Source organism: Notamacropus eugenii, chromosome 5 (genome assembly GCF_028372415.1).
Source record: "Notamacropus eugenii isolate mMacEug1 chromosome 5, mMacEug1.pri_v2, whole genome shotgun sequence".
In the NCBI taxonomy this organism is placed as follows: Eukaryota; Metazoa; Chordata; class Mammalia; order Diprotodontia; family Macropodidae; genus Notamacropus; species Notamacropus eugenii.
In genome coordinates, this window is record NC_092876.1 from 5,487,054 (window position 1) to 5,505,162 (window position 18,109).

Genomic DNA, 18,109 nt, shown 5'->3' on the forward strand with positions numbered 1-18,109 from the left:
AGATTGAGGCTTTATTGGGAATCCATATTTCAGTTTTCACTTCCTTTACTTCTATTAATTCTGTGCTACACAGTTATGGAATTTATCCATCTTTCCTTCATTTGGAGATTCCCAGGAATTTGTCTCTGTCCCCTTTTCACTAGGGTCTCTTCAGTCCCTGCTCTCCCCTTCACTGCATGTACTCACAGTGTGGGCTCTCATTGGAGAAAGGCATGCTTTTGTTGATTGATAATTGAGTACCTAACTTGCTCCCAACCAAACCTTTCAAGCTTCTTTCCTTCTATTCTGACCTCTTTCCTTCTCCATCCTCCCACATCCATCATTTCCCACTGAGGGGTGGGGCCATGAACTTTCATGTATGGAGAGAGCCCAGCTGGCTCATTCCATTTCTGACATACCTGCACCACTTTGGGACTTAATCTGATTGACTTCTCCAGTGTGCCCAGCGTGCCATCCATACTGCAGAGTGTAGTGGAATGCCCGTGTCCCTACTCGGCTCGGTGATGTGGTTGAAGAAAAGAGAGATGGGATGTGGGAAGAGATAGACCAGTTCCCTTTATTGATCTGAGGGTCAAGGTATTTATAGACAGAAACTGCAAGCCTATGTGAGATTCTGCTCATCTCCAGTCCCAGAGATTTGGCCAGTCTTATTGTCTTCAAAGACTGTTAGCAGAGAGGACATCTATTTTACATATCCCTTGTTCTCTGTAATTCTCATGTTTGTCTCATGGAGACAGCAACATCTGGGGGGCATGGAGAGCCATTCCTGATGATAATGAGCACAGTGTCAAAGAACAGTTTTCCTGAAGGTCTTTCCTGATCTTGTCAACAGCACTCAACCCTTGTCCTCAGCAGCAGAGAACTCATTTGGACAAAGCTGCTGACTTGTCATCTCTGTCACCTTCACCAGTTGACTGGGAGCCTTTGAGGCCAGGGACTAGTTTTTCCTTCCTGTGTATACACAGCAGGTAAGTCCAGTGTCCCTACCCTTTCTAAATGCTTGTGGCCTTCACCTAAGAACTGGTAAATGGGGAGGATTCAGAGAGACCTGGGAAGGCCTGTGACCTTGGAGCAGCAGCAGGAGGACAATATCTGTTCTGCTGACAGCCCTGAAGAGGACCAGAGCTGGGGGAGCCTCAGGGCTCTGCTCCAGGCCTGGTCAGACAAGACTCAGGGTCAGGGATCCCTGGACCTTTAGTGGCTACAAGGGAGAGGTGGGTTAAAAGAAAGAAAGAGTAAGGTCAGAAGTGGTGTGTGTGTGTGTGTGTGTGTGTGTGTGTGTGTGTGTGTGTGTGTGTGTGTGTGTGTGTGTGTGTCTGTATGTGTCTGTGCGTGTGTGTGTGTGTGTGTGTGGTAGGAATGCAAAAGGATTGCAAGATAGACCCAAAAAGGCAGCAACTGGGGGATGGGCAGGAGTGGAGGTTAGTGCTGGAGATCCCAAAGTGCCTATACATCACTTTATTACACAGAAAGACAGAGCAAGGCAGAATGGTTACCATTTTTTTCACTTTTTGTAAAGAAACAACTCATACGTGAGGTATTACCAACCTCTTAGACAATCCTGGGTCCACAGAAATGGCCTCTATCCCTGACGTTGGGCAAGTCTGAGGAAGGACTGCACTCACCTGGGCTGGGGGGCTGGGTCTCCCAGGGGCCATTCCCTCTGGCTCCAGGATACCTGCCTGGGCCAGGTCTGGGTCCTCTGCAGACTCAGCTGGGCAGGTTGAAGGATTCCCAGTCAGGAAGAGGTCTTTCCAGTCACTTTCAGGACCTACAGTAATTTAGAGAGGGTGGAGTCACACAGGAATTACAAAGGCCCTGCCCCTGCCCCTGCCCTCAGGGCAAAGACACCCAGGTGTGGGGGAAGGAAAGTCAGCTTTGGGAATCAAGATGGTCTGAACAAGAAAACTATTCCTCTCCCCCATTCTCCTACAAAGAACCAGGAGGCAGAAGGGGCTTAGGGATTCCAAGTGGCATGAGAATAGTCAGAGTCTCCAAGGCTCCTGAGCCAGAGCTCTCCCTCCAACCTGCCCTCTGCCCTCCCTACCTCCCCTCTACCTCAACAAACACATAAACAGGATCTAAATTCTCCCTCATTACACCTGCCTCACCCAGATAACCACTTTGCTCATTCAACTGTATGCTCCAGGGGTTAAGTCTTGGGCTTTCTTCATGCTTCTCCAGCACCAGGCCCCCTCCATATGCCCAACCACCCACCCCCAACACACACCCCATCTCCCCCTCGTCTAGATCTAGGAAAGAGGGTAGATAGAGAAGGTTGAAGACAGGGAGGGCTCTGGGATGGAGCTGCCAGGAGTGATCAGGGCAAGCCTGAGAGGAAGAGACACAATCCTGGCTGGGACTCAGTTATCTGGCAGTCAGACTGAGGGTTTAGAAGAAATGTGGGGGCAGGAGGAGAGGGGACATCTGAGTGACAGAAGGGTTCCAGGAAGACAGCTGAGCCTGTAACTGTGTCCTGGGTCTTGCCAGGGGCCAGGGGTTGGGGTGTGTGACCCCTGGGACCTTCCTTGGAGGCTGCTTATCTGAGTCCCAGGAGGGAAAGTGGAGGCAGGGAAGCAAAGGCCTAGAATCTGAGAGGGAGCCAGCAGGAGAGCCACAGGTTCAGGTAAGGGAGGCCAGGCAGGAGCCTTACTGCTGTTAACCTGAAAACTTGGTTAAAGAAAAGCTAACAGGCTAATGCATACATTTCATAATTTAATTAATTAATTGATTAATTCCCTATTAAAGAAAATGGTAACATAATGCATTATGGAGCCAGAAATGTTCTGGCTGCCGATACAAAGAATTGGGCAGCCTTAAATATGTTTTAGGACAAAGATGTGTTCTGTGTCCTTCAGATCTACGGTCTCCATAAGTCATTCACTAGACCATTAGAAAGGAATTTCTCAATTGCATAGGCTGTAAATACAATAAGATAACGGAGTTTGACAAAATTTCACATAGAAATTATGACCCAAGATATCTGTGTTTTCTTTACCATTAACATGCCAGAACATAGTATATGTCCAGAAAATATGAAGATATGGAAAACGTCCCGTTATTCAAGATAGCGTCTTAGGTTAAAGGTCTCTTAAGGAATGTTAAGTCAGCCCTGGCTGGCTTTTGCTGACATAGGAAGAGGCATTCTCTGAGTTTGCTTCAGAGAGAACAAAGAGATTATTCCAAAATTTTATATTAAACATTTATCAGGGCCTGGGTCCTTACAGGGAGCCAGGGCTGCTGTTGGGACACTGGAACAGGAGACAGGACATTGGAGTCCTGAGGGGGAGGCTGAAGGGAGTCCTGCTGGGTCCCTATGGGGGAGGTCTGAAAGGTGGCAAGTGTGACTCAGTGGTGAAGCTGGGGAAGGCGTCCCAGGGCATTTGGGAAGGGAGACTGAGCCCTGAAGAGAGGCAGGGACTGGGATCCTGCCAGGGAGCCAGCAATGGAGAAAAGAGGGCTCCTAGCAGCCCTGAAGGACACTGAGCACATGGTCCCATGGGAAAGAAACCCAAGCCAGCAGGAGCTGAGGGCTGCATGGCTTACTGACTCAGACCTACCTGGGAGGTGCGGGCACAGAGCTGGCTTTTGCAAGGAACAGGGAGCTCAGCTCCAAAGGAAGTAGGAAGCATAATCACAGCTCCAAAGGAAGAAAGCAGCTGGATCTCAGCTCCATGGGCTTCCTCTTCCAGCCAGGATACTACTGGGGGCTCTCTCAGTTTCAGAGCCCCACCCTATCCATTCCCACTGAGACCTCAGGATCTTCCCTTTCCTCCAATGGCTCCCACAGTCAGCTTCCCAGACCCGACAGGACTCTCCTCCCCCAGCCCTGCCCTCCATCCTGTGGAATGCCTTGGCCAATGTAATAACTGTTTTCCCCTCTAGATCCCTCCCCTGGCCTCCACACTCCACCCCAGGGCTCAAATTCCACCTGGGCCCCCACCCACTCCACTAGTCACCTGGGAGAGTTCTCCTCCCACAACCTCTCTCACTCCCTCCTTCCCCTGCTCTGGGACTCAGACCCTCCTCCTTCTGAGCAGGATCTCCTGGTCTTCTTCCAGCTCTAGTCCCACATGCACCTTCTTCCACACTAGGACACCAGACCCTCCCTCCCTCCTGTCTCTCCCAACCATCCCCTCCCCCACCAGGCAGGTGTCCCTGTCCTCCCTGCTGTTGGACCCCACACTTGCCCAACCCAATTTAACCCTCTCCTTCAGTCTTGAAACATTTGCATTTCCCTCTCTCTTGTTATTTCTTTTCCTAAAGGACATTCTCTCACTGAATTAGGACTAACCTTTGCCTGAAGCTCTTTCCATCTTTATCAAATTCTCAGTTGCTCTTCTGTTTTTCCTCAATCTTGATATGAGATTCACAGATTTCTCTCAAAACGAAGTCACCCTGCCTATCATTCATGAATCTTGGCTGCCATGCTGCTTGCACAGAAATGCTCAGCACTGACGCAATCTCTCGGATTTCAAGCCTGGTATCTCCACCTGAAGGAAACCAAGAAAGAAACATAGTTTTGAAATGTATTTATGGACACAAACACACATACACAAATATATCCTTTTCCTTCCATTGACTGAAAGTAATGGATTTGTAATCTATTTCTTTAGGGAAAAAGAGTCTTCAAATTTAAATGGGCAGAATGAATAATTTGAAAACGCCTTTGGTGAATATCCCCAGGATGATTTGGTTTACAAAGAGTTTCCCGGTACAAAACACAGGATTCTCACAAGCCTCCAATACAGGAAAAACTACCATTCTTTTTGCTGGCCCAGCTCAGATTATGAGCTCCGAATGGCTGAATGACCTGATCAACATCCCTGCAACTGAGATTAAACTCAAATCCTGTGACTGGGCACGCTTTGTCCACAGAACTAGATGGTCTTTCTCTAATTTTTTTTAAAGAAATACTATTTATTATTACGTGTTTCTTTGTTTGTATCTGTAAGCATGTATAGAGACCATTATGTAAGCAGCCATTGAAACAAGCACCCTGTGTATGTAGGACACTTGGTACCTGGTAGGACACGTTTTAGAAGCATTGCTGCAGAAATATGAATTCAAGCTCAATGAACAGCATGAGAAACACACTATAAAATGTAATTTGAGGTCAGAATTTTTAAAATACAAATGTGATTGGATTTTTTAAAAACTATGATGCTTGTCACATCCTATACTTCAATTTGTTGTGCTTACAATTACCACTTTGCACCATCTGAAAAATGATTTCTTTGGGAAGGCATTGCTAAGTTCCAAGATTGTAGGGAGTGGACCAGATAAGGAAACTGAGGCAAATGGAAATACTATGACTTGCACAGGGTCACAATGCTGTTTCCTTATCTGTAAAAGGAGGATAATATCAGCAGCTACTTGCTAGGATTCTCACAATGATCAAATGAGATCATGCTTGCAATGTTTTGGATCAGACGAGGCATTATATAACTGTTAACTATCATTATTATCACTTTTACTGTTTGTTCCTCAACTCTGCTCTCCTTGAACTGCCACTGTCCTACGAGGCCCTGACCTCTCCTGCAGTCGCTGGAATCTAGTCTCTTTCCTTTGGTCACATGCAGATTCTGGCCTCAGTCCTGTTTTCTGTCTCCTTCTTTCACACTGTAACCTACAAGGAGTTACCTTTGTCCAGTTCTAACGTGGATGGGACCCGACCAGATGCAAGGCTAGAGATCCCAAAGGTTGCTGGAGGGTGTCTTGTTATGGAACACCTGGGAATTTATCTCCCATCTCCCTAAACTGAAGGTGGCAGTCACCTATGTGGATCTGGCCAATCATTCTTCAAGAATGGAGACACAGACTGGACCATACAAATCATAAAGGAGCTTGGCTTGGTGATGTAAGCAAGCCTCAGCGTTGGATTGCTTCAAGATAAGATACTGGCCTTCCTGCCTGCTCACATGCTGACTAATGAAGAGAGAAAATCATGAAACCAGGTTGCTTGGGTCCACTATAAAGTTCAGTAACATCACCTCACCTGGGTCTTGACTCTGGCAAGGCAATCCTTTGACACCTCCCTAACTGGTTCCCTAGCCTAGCTTTTCCAGATCATTTCATTCCTCCCTGACCCTCCAACATGGCTTGTTCTCACCAACCCTCTCAGTTGAGAATTTGGTCTCATATTTCCTTGAAGCAATTGGACATCTACCCTGAGCTTTCTTATCTCTTCCTAATCTCACATAAATTAGAAAACTTCTTTTCCTACTTTCTCCCAGTCTCTGATGACAGGGGGAGGGAGGAGGGGAGGCCCTGCTCCTCCAGTAATATGCCCTACTCTATCATCTCTATTTTCTCACTAATTTTCAGTCTCTTCCTTTTTACTGGCTCCTTCCCAACTGCCAGAAAAGAAATCATATCACCTCAGGCCTCAAAAAACTCTCACTTTGAGATGAGCATTGTTAGAACCTTACTGTCATCAGATTTGGCTCAAAGAGGGAATAACATACTCAGGTACAGAAATCTAATTCATATTACAGGAAGTTTGTAGGGGAAAGCAGAAAGAAAAGGGAAGATGTGGATAGAAAGGAGGGAAAAAGTGGTAAGGTAAAAGGGAAAGAAAAGGGAGGGGGCTAACAGAAGAGAGGGCAGATTGAGGGAGGCAATAGTGAAAAGCAAAATTGTAGTGAGGAGAGGAAGGAAGAAAGAAGAAAAGTATAAGTGGGGGAGATAGGATGGAAAGAAAGACACAGATATTGATCATAATTCTGTGAATGGGATGAACTCTCCCATAAAATGGAAGCAAGCTAGCAGAGTGGGTTAAAAACCATAATCCTGCAATATGTTGTTTACAGGAAACATATCTGAAGCAGAGGGATACACACAGAGTGAAGATAAAAGGCTGGAGTAGAATATATTAAAAAAAAGTACGGGTAACAATCCTGATCTCAAACAAAGTAAATGCAAAAATAGATCTAATTACATGCAATAAGGAAGAAAACTACATCCTACTAAAAGTTACCACAGACAATAAAGTGATATCATTACTAAACACACATGCACCAAATAGTATAGCATCCAAATTCTTAGAGGAAAAGTTAAGGGAGTTACAGTAAGAAATAGAGAGCAAAATTATATTAGTGGGGCACCTCAACCTCCCTTTCTCAGAATTACATAAATCAAAACACAAAATAAACAAGAAGTTAGGGAATAGAATTTTAGAAAAGTTAGATATGGTAGACCTCTGGAGAAAACTGAATGGAGATAGAAAGGAATATGGGAGGAGCCAAGATAGCAGCAGAGTAGAAAGACACACATATGCTAGCTCCAAACCCACAACCCATAAAATATCTGTAAAAAAGAACTCCCAACAAATTCTGGAGCAGCAGAAGCCACAGAACAACGGAGTGGACGAGATTTCTGTTCCAGAGAGACCTGAAAACCTGATGCAAAAGGTCCCTCGTGAATGGGACCCGGAGCAGAGCCCAGCCCTGCCTTGGCTGCACTGCACCAAGAGGAGCAGATCCGAGCAGGCTTCAGGGACAGAATCTCCAGCAGCAGCACAGGTCCCTCCACCCACAGGTGACAAGGGTCGGTGAGAGGGTCTCTTTGGCTGGTCGAGAGGGGAGTGGGGTGTCCCCATAACTCAGGCCCCCTCGGGAGGCAGCAGCAGGGGTGGCGGCAGACAGAGGCTCCCCAAGCAGGCAGGAGCTCAGATCCATTGTTGAAGGTCTCTGCATAAACCTCCTGAGGGAACTGAGCCCTGTGTGGCAGCCCTGCTCCCACCTGAGCACCTGAAATTAATCTCACACTGAATAGCAGCCCTGCCCCCACCCAAAGCCCTGAGGCTGGGAAGCAGCATTTGAATCTCAGACCTCAAGCACTGGCTGGGCAGATCTGGAAGAGTGGTGGGTATGGAAAGAAAACTCAGAAGTCAAGTCACTGGCTGGGAAAATGCCCAGAAAAGGAAAAAAAATGACTATAGAAGGTTACTTTCTTGGTGAACAGATAATTCCTCCCTTCCTTTCTGATGAGGAAGAACAATACTTACCATCAGGGAAAGACACAGAAGTCAAGGCTTCTGTATCCCACACATACAAAATAAATATACCATAGGCCCATGGAAGAGCTCAAAAAGGATTCTGAAAATCAAGTAAGAGAGGTGGAGGAAAAACTGGGAAGAGAAATGAGAGACATGCAAGTAAAGCATGAAAAGCAGGTCAACACCTTGCTAAAGGAGACCCAAAAAAATGCTGAAGAAAATAACACCTTGAAAACTAGCCTAACTCAACTGGCAAAAGAGGTTCAAAAAGCCAATGAGGAGAAGAATGCTTTAAAAAGCAGAATTAGCCCAAGGGAAAAGGAGGTCCAAAAGCTCACTGAAGAAAATAGTTCTTTCAAAATTAGAATGGAATAGATGGAGGCTCATGACTTTATGAGAAACCAAGAAATCACAAAACAAAACCAAAAGAATGAAAAAATGGAAGATAATGTGAAATATCTCATTGGAAAAACAACTGACCTGGAAAATAGATCCAGGAGAGACAATTTAAAAATTATGGGCCTACCTCAAAGCCATGATCAAAAGAAGAGCCTAGACATCATCTTTCATGAAATTATCAAGGAAAACTGCCCTGAGATTCTAGAACCAGAGGGCAAAATAAGTATTCAAGGAATCCACCGATTACCGCCGATTACCAAAAAGAGAAACTCCTAGGAACATTGTGGCCAAATTCCAGAGTTCCCTGGTCAAGGAGAAAATATTGCAAGCAGCTAGAAAGAAACAATTCAAGTATTGTGGAAATACAATCAGGATAACACAAGATCTAGCAGCTTCTACATTAAGGGATCAAAGGGCGTGGAATATGATATTCCAGAAGTCAAAGGAACTGGGACTAAAATCAAGAATCACCCACCCACCAAAACTGAGTATAATACTTCAGGGGAAAAATTGGTCTTTCCATGAAATAGAGGACTTTCAAGCATTCTTGATGAAAAGACCAAAGCTGAAAAGAAAATTTGACTTTCAAACACAAGAATGAAGAGAAGCATGGAAAGGTAAACAGCAAAGAGAAGTCATAAGGGACTTACTAAAGTTGAACTGTTTACATTCCTACATGGAAAGACAATATTTGTAACTCTTGAAACTTTTCAGTATCTGGGTAGTGGGTGGGATTACACATACACACACACACACACACGCACATACACACACACAGAGACAGAGAGCACAGAGTGAATTGAAGAGGATGGGATCATATCTTAAAAAAATGAAATTAAGTGGTGAGAGAGAAATATATTGGGAGGAGAAAGGGAGAAATGGAATGGGGCAAATTATTTCTCATAAAAGAGGCAAGCAAAAGACTTTTTAGTGGAGGGGAAAAGAAGGGAGGTGAGAGAAAAACATGAAGTTTACTCTCATCACATTCCACTAAAGGAAGGAATAAAATGCACACTCATTTTGGTATGAAAACCTATCTTACAATACAGGAAAGTGGGGGAGAAGGGGATAAGCAGGGTCGGGGGCAGGATGGAAGGGAGGGCAATGGGAGGAGGGAGCAGTTTGAAGTCAACACTCTTGGGGAGGGACAGCATCAAAAGAGAGAATAGAAGCAATGGGGGGCAGGATAGGATGGAGGGAAATATAGTTAGTCTTACACAATACGACTACTATGGAAGTCATTTGCAAAACTACACAGATATGGCCTGTATTGAATTGCTTGCCTTCCAAAGGGAATGGGTGGGGAGGGAGGGATGAAGAGAAGTTGGAACTCAAAGTTTTAGGAACAACTGTTGAGTACTGTTCTTGCTACTAGGAAATAAGAAATACAGGTAAAGGGGTATAGAAAGTTATCTGGCCCTACAGGACAAAAGAGAAGATGGGGACAAGGGAAGGGAGGGATGATAGAAGAGAGGGCAGATTGGTGATAGGGGCAATTAGAATGTTCGGTGTTTTGTGGGGGGGGGGGACAAATGGGGAGAAAATTTGCAACCCACAATTTTGTGAAAAGGAATGTTAAAAGTTAAATTAATTAATTAAAAAAAAAAGAAAGGAATATGACTTTTCTCAGTGACACATTGCACCTATACAAAAATTGACCATGTATTAGGGGATTAAAAACTTCCCCATCCAATGCATAAAGACAGAAATATTAAATGCATCCTTTTCACATTATGATACAATAAAATACAATAAAAACTACACGTAATAAGTATTATAAATAAGTAATAAAGATAGAATAAAAATTAATTGGAAACAAAGTAATCTCATCCTAAAGAATGAGTAGCTCAGACGACAAATAAAAACAAATAACTTCATCCAAGAGAATGACAATAAGGAGACAACATACCAAAATTTATGGGATGCAGCAAAAGCAGTTCTTAGGGCAAGTTTTATGTCTCTAAATGCTTACATGAATAAAATAGAGAAAAAAGAGATCAATGAATTGGGCATGCAGCTAAAAAAGCTAGAAAAAAGAACAAATTAAAATCCCTAATTAAATACCAAATTAGAAATTCTTAAAACCAAAGGAAAGATTAATGAAATTGAAATTAAAAAAACTATTGAACTAATAAATAAAACTAAGAGCTGATTTTATGAAGAAACCAATCAAATAAGTAAACCATTGGTTAATCTGACTTAAAAAAAGAAGAAAACCAAATGACCAATATCAAATACAAAAAGGGTAGATTCACCATCAATGGAGAGGAAATTAAAACAATAATTAGGAGCTATTTTAGCCAACTGAATGTCAACATATTTGACAATCTTAATGAAATGGATGAATATTTATAAAAATATGAACTGTACGAATTAACAGAAGAGGAAATAAAGCACTCAAATCTATCTGTGTTCATCCTTTGTTTTCGAAGACCATGACCTCAGGGAAATGATGACATGACTAGCACTTGACTTGGTTTTGAGTGAGGGAGGGCTGTGCAGGTCACCAGCCTCACTTTCTCCTCCTGAGCCATCTCTCTATCAAAAATAAAGTACAAGCAAAGCTTAGAGAGATGCAGGATTCCTGGCTCAGGAAGAAGCAGATGAAATTCAGTTTTATGCTGAGAGTAACAATCTAAAACACTTTTATGATTCCCTAAAAGCTATTTATGCACCAAAAACTTATGGTGCATCACAACTACTCAGTGCTGATGGAGTCACACTGATTAGTGATAAGGACATGATCCTAGAGAGATGGGCTGAACACTTCCATAGTGTTCTCAACAGACTATCATCAATCAATGCTGAGGCCACTGACCATTTTTCTCAGGTTAAAGTCAGTCCCTTCTTAGCTGAACTTCCAACTGAAGAAGAGGTTTTGAGGGCCATTAGGCTCCTTTCATGTGGCAAAGCACCTGGTGCTGATTCTATTCCAGCTAAGATTTACAAGGTTAGGGGGACCATTGCTCATACAAAAGATGACCCAAATATTCCAGGTTATATGGCAAGAGGAGGTTAGCCCCCAGGAGTTCAAGGATGCCTCCACTGTCCATTTCTATAAAGGTAAAGGGAATAGACTGTCCTGTGACGATCACAGAGGGGTCTCTCTCGTAGTTACTGCTGGCAAGATTCTTGCTAGAGTCCTCCTTAATAGGCTGATCCTTCACCTAGAAAACACTTAAATAACTCCATTTCAGAAAAAGAAATTGAACTAGCCATCAGTGAACTCCCTAAGAAAAAATCTCCTAGGCCAGATGGATTTACAAGTGAATTCTATCAAACATTTAAAGAACAATTAATTCCAATAGTATATGAATTATTTAGCAAAATAGGCAGAGAAAAAGTTCTACCAAATGCTTTTTATGATACAAATGTGGTGCTAATACCTAAACCAGGAAGAGTCAAAATGGAGAAAGAAAAGTATAGAATAATTTCCCTAATGAATATAGAAGCAAAAATTTTAAATAAAATATTGGAAAAGAGTTTACAGAAATTTATCTAGCATAATACACTATGACAGGGTGGGATTTATACCAGCAACGCAGGGCTAGATCAGTAATAAGAAAACTACCGGCATTACTGACCATATCAGCAACAAAACTTACAGAAATCATGTGATTATCTGAATAGATACAGAAGAAACTTCTGACAGAATACAACACCCATTCCTATTAAACACACTGGAGAACATAGGAATAAATAGAGTCTTTCTTAAAATGATAGTAACACATACCTAAAACCATCAGTAAATATTATGTGTAATGGGGATAAGCTAGAAGCATTTCCAATAAGATCAGGGGTAAAACAAGGACGTCCATTATCACCCTTGTTATTCAGTAGGATACTAGAAACAATAGCTTTAGTAATAAGAGAAGAAAAATAAATTGAAGGGATTAGAAGAGGCAAAGCAAAAACAAAGCTATCACTCTTTGCCAATGATGTGATAGTATACTTAGAGAATCCTAGAGAATCAAGTAAAAAAATTTTTGAAATAATATACAAATTTCTCAAAGTTGCAGGATATAATATAAACTCACATAAATCATCCACATTTCTATATATTACTAACAAAGCCCAATAGCAAGAGACAGAAAGAGAAATTTCAGTTGAAAGCGTATACAATATAAAATATTTGGCAGTCTATCTGCTAAAATAAATTCAAGAACTATAAGAACATAATTACAAAACACTTTTCACACAAGTAAAGTCAGATGTAAACAACTGGAAAAATTTCAGCTGATCATGGGTAGGCTGAGCTAATATAATTAAAATGACAACTCTACCTAAAATGATTTACTTATTCAGTGTCATACTAAGGACAATAACCAAAATATTTTAAAGAGCTAGAAAAAGTCATAACAAAATTCATCTGGAAGAACAAATGGTCAAGAATATTCAAGGGAATTAATGGAAAACAATGCAAAGAAAGGTGGCTTAACAATACCAGATCTTAAATTTTATTATAAAGTGGCAATCATCAAAATTACTTGGTACCGGCTAAGAAATAGAGTGGTGGATCAGTGGAATAAGCTAGGTATGTATAGCAGTAAGGACCCTGGCATACACAGGAGGCCCTGCTATACAGGTTCTTAGATCTGCTTTTCTCAAAGTTAAGCAACTTTTGAGTGGTCAACAATCTACTTTAATTACATGCACCAACAGAGAAAATATAAGTGGAGAAATAAAGACCAACAGGGCTTCTAACTGTCTGACCATAAACAACACATACATCACGGATCAACAGACAGATCCAGCTGTCTTACCATGACAGACATATGTAGTCACCCGACAGAGACACCTTAACATACGTGTTTTCAAAGCTGGGAGTCTCATCTGGCACCTGAACTTTCTTCCAAAGGGTAAGCCCCAAGGTAAAACCTCATCTCAGAGTATATATACAATTTTCAAAACTAGAAGGCATCATGACCCTCCTGACCCATTGCTTCATCAAAATTAACAAAAGCTTCCCTTACTGGGCTTCAGGTGAGGCCTATTAGTGGATGGGGAAGATCTTTAACTCTGCCACTACAGTATACAAGACACAGTAGTCAATGACTATAGTACCCTCCTGTTTGATAAACCCAAAGACTCCACCTCCTGGGATAAAAACTCACTATTTGATAAAAACTGCTGGGAAAACTGGAAAATGGTATGGCAGAAATTAGGCAGAGACCAACATCTTACAGTGTATACCAAGGGTAAGGTCAAAATGGGTATAGGATTTAGACAGAAAGGATGATACCATAAGCAAATTACATGAGCAAGGCATAGTTTACCTGTAAGATCTATAGAGAAGGGAAGGATTTATGACCAAAAAGAGACAGAACATTGTGAAATGAAAATGGATAATTTTGATGATATTAAATTAAAAAGGTCTGCCAAAAGCCAATGCAATCATGATTAGAGGGGAAGCAGAAAGCTGAGAAACAATTTTTATGAGCTGTGTTTCTGATAAAGGCCTCATTTCTAAAATATATAAAGAACTGACTAAAATTTATAAGAATACACATCATTACCCAACTGATAAATGGTCAAAGGATAGAAACAGGCAGTTTTCAGCTGAAAAAATTAAAGTTATCTATTGTCATGTGAAAAAATGCTCTAAATCGCTACTGATTAGAGAAATGCAAATTAAAACAACTCTCAGGTACCACCTTGCACCTATCAGATTGGATAACATGACAGAAAAGGAAAATGGTGAGTGTTGGAGAAGTTGTGGGAAGATTGGGACACTAATGTATTATTTGTGGAGTTGTGAACTGATCCAACCATTCTGAAGAGCAATTTGGAACTATGCCCAAAGGGCTATAAAACCGTGCATACCCTTTGATCCAGTAATACCACTATTAGGTCTGTATTCCAAAGAGATCAGTAAAAGGGGAAAAAGACCCATATATACAAACATATCTATAGCAGCTCTTTTTGTGGCTGCAAAAAATTGAAACTGAGGGAATGCCCATCAATTAGGGACTGGCTGAACAAGTAGTGGTATATGAACGTAATGGAATATGATTGTTCCATAAGAAATGATGTGCAGGCCAACTTCAGAAAGCCCTGGAAAGACTTACGTGAACGGATGCTGAGTCAAGTGAGCAGAACCAGGGAAACATTGTACACAGTAACAGCAACATTGTAACAGTAACAGCAACATTGTGCAACAATCAACTTTGATACACTCAGCTCTTCTCACCAATGAAATTAACTAAGACAATTCCAAAAGACTCATGATGGAAAATACTATCCACATCTGAATGGAGAGCAAAGTATAGTATTTTCACCTATTAAATTTTTTTCTTTCTTTCTCATGGCTTTTCCCTTTTGTTCTGATTCTTCTTTCACCACATAAGTAACGTGGAAATGTGTTTAATATGACTATATATTTATGCATATACACATATATGCATACATATATATCCTATATCATATTGCATGCCCTCTGGGGGAGGAAGAAGGGAGAGAGAGTAAGAAGGAGAAAAAAATTGGAACTCAATATCTAAAAAGAGTAATTATTGAAAACTGTCTTTCCATGTAATTGGAAAAAAATCCTATTAAGTGGGGGGAAAAGTTGCATGTGAGTTTTCCTTTTCACTGAGGGAAGATGAGTTCAGAAAGGGAGAAAATGAATGTTAATTCAAAAAGTAAATTTGACAAAATCTGGCATTTTGAGGGACACTAATAATAGGACTGCCCTTCCCTCCTCTTCCCCTCTAAAGGAGAACAAGAAAGAAATTGTTGGATATTTGTATTACTCACACAAGAGAATAGCAGGAAGGCCAGACGGAATTGGGGCAGTTTTGTAACATTAAATTTTATTATCGCAAAAGGAAAATCAAGTCATAAAAACTAGAAATAATTTCACATGCAATCTTCTTTTCTGATTATATATATGTATGTATATATGTTAAAATGTAAGAAATGTATTATATTTAATAATAAATATAATAGAATGGGCTCATTTTATTTCATGGTTGTATGTTTTAAAATAAAAAATAAAATATCGGTAGTTTCCTCTTTTTCATTTTTGCCAATGTTGAAGGCATCCTCTCTCTTGGATATAATGATTTTATTGTTCATTTCTGATGTAACATTTGCTATAATTGAGGAAAACCAACAGAAGAAATGCCCTAGAATTAAGGGGGATAGAGAAGGGCTTCCTGGGGAAAGTGAGATGTGAAGGAAGACAGGAGGTGCGAGGCTGAAGAGCAGAGCCAGGCAGGGGGATGACATGGGGGCCGATGACAGTCAGGCAAGGGGCACTGACAGAGGGAATGTCCGGAGGTGGGAAATGGAGGATATTGTGTGAGAAACAGCCAGGAGCCCAGTGTCACTGGATCCAAAACTACATTATGGGGTGGTGTAAAGTACAATAGGACTGGAAAGGTGCATGGGGCTATGCCAAAGAGATTTTGTATCTGCTCCCAGCCCAGTTTGTTGAGTTGGGGGTGACATTGTTAGATCTTTGTTTTAGGAAGATCATTTTAGCAGCTTGATTGAGGATGGGTTGGACTGGGAAGAAACTAGAGGCAGACAGATCTCCCAGCAGCTATTGCTATGGCCCAGATGTGAGGTGATGAGGGTGTGCTCCAGGATGGGGACTGAGTCAGAGGAGAGAAGGGGATATTAGAGAGATGCTGCTGAGGTGGAGTCAACAGGCTGGGACAACAGCTTGAATATTGGGGGCAGGAAAAAGCCAAAGATAAATGAGTGAGGAGATAAGCAGGGCACCTAGGTTATAAGCATTGGGGACTGGGGGGGGGGGGCGGTGTTCAGAATGGGGGAGGGTTGGGGCTAAAAATGATGAGTTCAGTCTTGGACATGTTGAGTTTGAGATGGCTACAGGACATACATTGGAGATGCCCAAGAGGCACCAAACGGGAGGTGGGGGGGGGGGGGAGGAAGGGGAGAAGAGCTAGATAAGGAGGTCTGAGAATTGTCACACAAAGAGATGATCACTACTGGGTGAAGATTGGGCAGAGGACCTGGAGAGGGAGAAGATGGGGGAGAGAGGAGAGGGATGGACAGTCAGTCACAGGCTGCAGAGAGGGAAAGAAGACTGAGGACCTGGCAATGATGAGCCCTCAGTGACCTGGAAGAGCCCCAAGAATGTTTTGTCCCCTCCCTGCCACCCTTCCAATCCCTGTAGGACTCAGTTTAGCCTCCCCTCCTGAAGGTCCTTCTCTGTCACCCCAGCTATTGATGCCCACCGCCCAGATAAGCTCCTGCCCTGTCTAGACACACACAGCCCATTTCCATTAGATGTCCTTCTTTAGAATGGCAGCTCCTGAATCCAGGTAATGTTTTAGCCTTTTTGGCATCACCATAACTTAGCCCAGCACCAGCACACAGTAGGCACTCCACTCACTTTTGCAGATACACACAGTAGGCACTTCACACGGTTTTTTTGCAGATGCACACAGTAGGCACTTCACTCACTTTTGAGGATGCACACAGCAGGTACTTCATGCACCTTTGCTGATGCACACAGCAGGAACTTCAGGCACCTTTGCGCATGCACACAGTAGGCAATTCACGCACCTTTGCAGGTACACACAGCAGGCACTTTACTCGATTTTGTGTACACACACAGCAGGCACTTCACCTGCTTTTGGGGATGCACACAGTAGGTGCTTCATGTGCTTTTGCAGATGCATACAGCAGGCACTTCACGCACCTTTGCAGATGTATACAGCAGGCACTTCACGCACCTTTGTGGAGGCATACAGCACGCACTTCACTCACTTTTGCAGATGCACATAGTAGGCACTTCACGCACCTTTGCAGACTTCTGGCTGCCTACAGCCGGAGCACATGAGCAGCTGGGGGGTCAGAGCAGATAAGGCAGGTCCAAAAGCCCCAAACTGGGGGAAGGCTCCCGGGGGTGGGGGTGGGGGTGGGGGGACTACTCCTCCCTTTTCATCCCCTCCCCACCCCTGCCTGCTCCAAACTGACGGGAAGGCTGGGGGACAGAAGCCCCAGATGCTGGGGGTGGGGGTCGGTGGAGACCCCCGGGGAAGGGGAATGTTCAAGTTTCGCAGCAGGGGCTGGAGGGGATGGAAGAGAATGGGGGGAGGACGCAGAACCAGCAGCTTTGGGGGGCTGCGTCAGGGCCAGGGGGAAGGGGAGGGGAGGCACCATGTGGGGGCGCACGTTCTGGAGGGGGCAGCACTGCCCGGGTCCGGAGGTGGGGGCGGGGAGAGGCAGGGCGTGTCCTCTGGGGGGAGGAGATGGGGGCGCTCCTGGGTCCTGGAGAGGCCTCGGGGCCCGGGTCTCAGGGCCTGAAAAAGGGGCTCAAGATTCCCCGTCCCGGGGAGAGGGAGGTGGGGGCGTCAAGGCTCCAGGATCTCGCAGCTGATTGGCTCGGAACTGGTTTAAATTTAAAAAAAGGCAGCGGGGGAGGGAGAGACAGAGGAAGCGGAAGTGGAACCGGTGTGGACGCCTTCTGGGAAATGTAGTCCCGAACCGCGCATGCCCAGGAGCGAAGACTAGGGAGGAAGTCCAGACGACCACGGTCTAGAATGCCGGGTGTAACCTTGGTGTGTGATGAGTGACCCGGCCCTGCCGCTCTGCCGCGGCCTCCTTCAGGGCCGCCGGGACTGGGAGAAGTCTTCCCGGGCTTCGGGTGACGTCACCCCCAGGGGGTGGCCTGCGCACGTGCTGGGAGGCCCCGGCAGAGGTGAGTGCGAGGGGCCGCCCTGCCGCAGCGCGGGACGA

General features: G+C 43.7%; 1 protein-coding gene and 1 long non-coding RNA gene across 5 annotated transcripts in view; one reads left to right on the forward strand and one right to left on the reverse strand.

The window, feature by feature from the left end:
• The window catches only part of LOC140508216 (uncharacterized), a 43,978-nt gene extending 36,779 nt beyond the window's left edge, over positions 1-7,199 (forward strand). For 3 of the 4 annotated variants that reach the window (XR_011968337.1, XR_011968336.1, XR_011968338.1), the window contains 2 exons: positions 833-968; positions 6,813-7,199. This is a non-coding gene — a long non-coding RNA (uncharacterized lncRNA). Of the gene's footprint in view, positions 1-832; positions 969-4,616; positions 5,005-6,812 lie in introns of those variants that run through there. The other variant, XR_011968339.1, reaches the window with a different exon arrangement.
• Positions 1-18,078, reverse strand: part of LOC140508213 (uncharacterized) — a 38,137-nt gene extending 20,059 nt beyond the window's left edge. Inside the window, 3 exon segments of the mRNA XM_072615994.1 lie at positions 1,626-1,771; positions 4,295-4,493; positions 17,172-18,078. Coding sequence (XP_072472095.1) covers positions 1,626-1,771; positions 4,295-4,316 — 168 coding nt within the window. The 5' untranslated portion in view covers positions 4,317-4,493; positions 17,172-18,078.
• Positions 18,079-18,109: the final 31 nt, after the last annotated feature.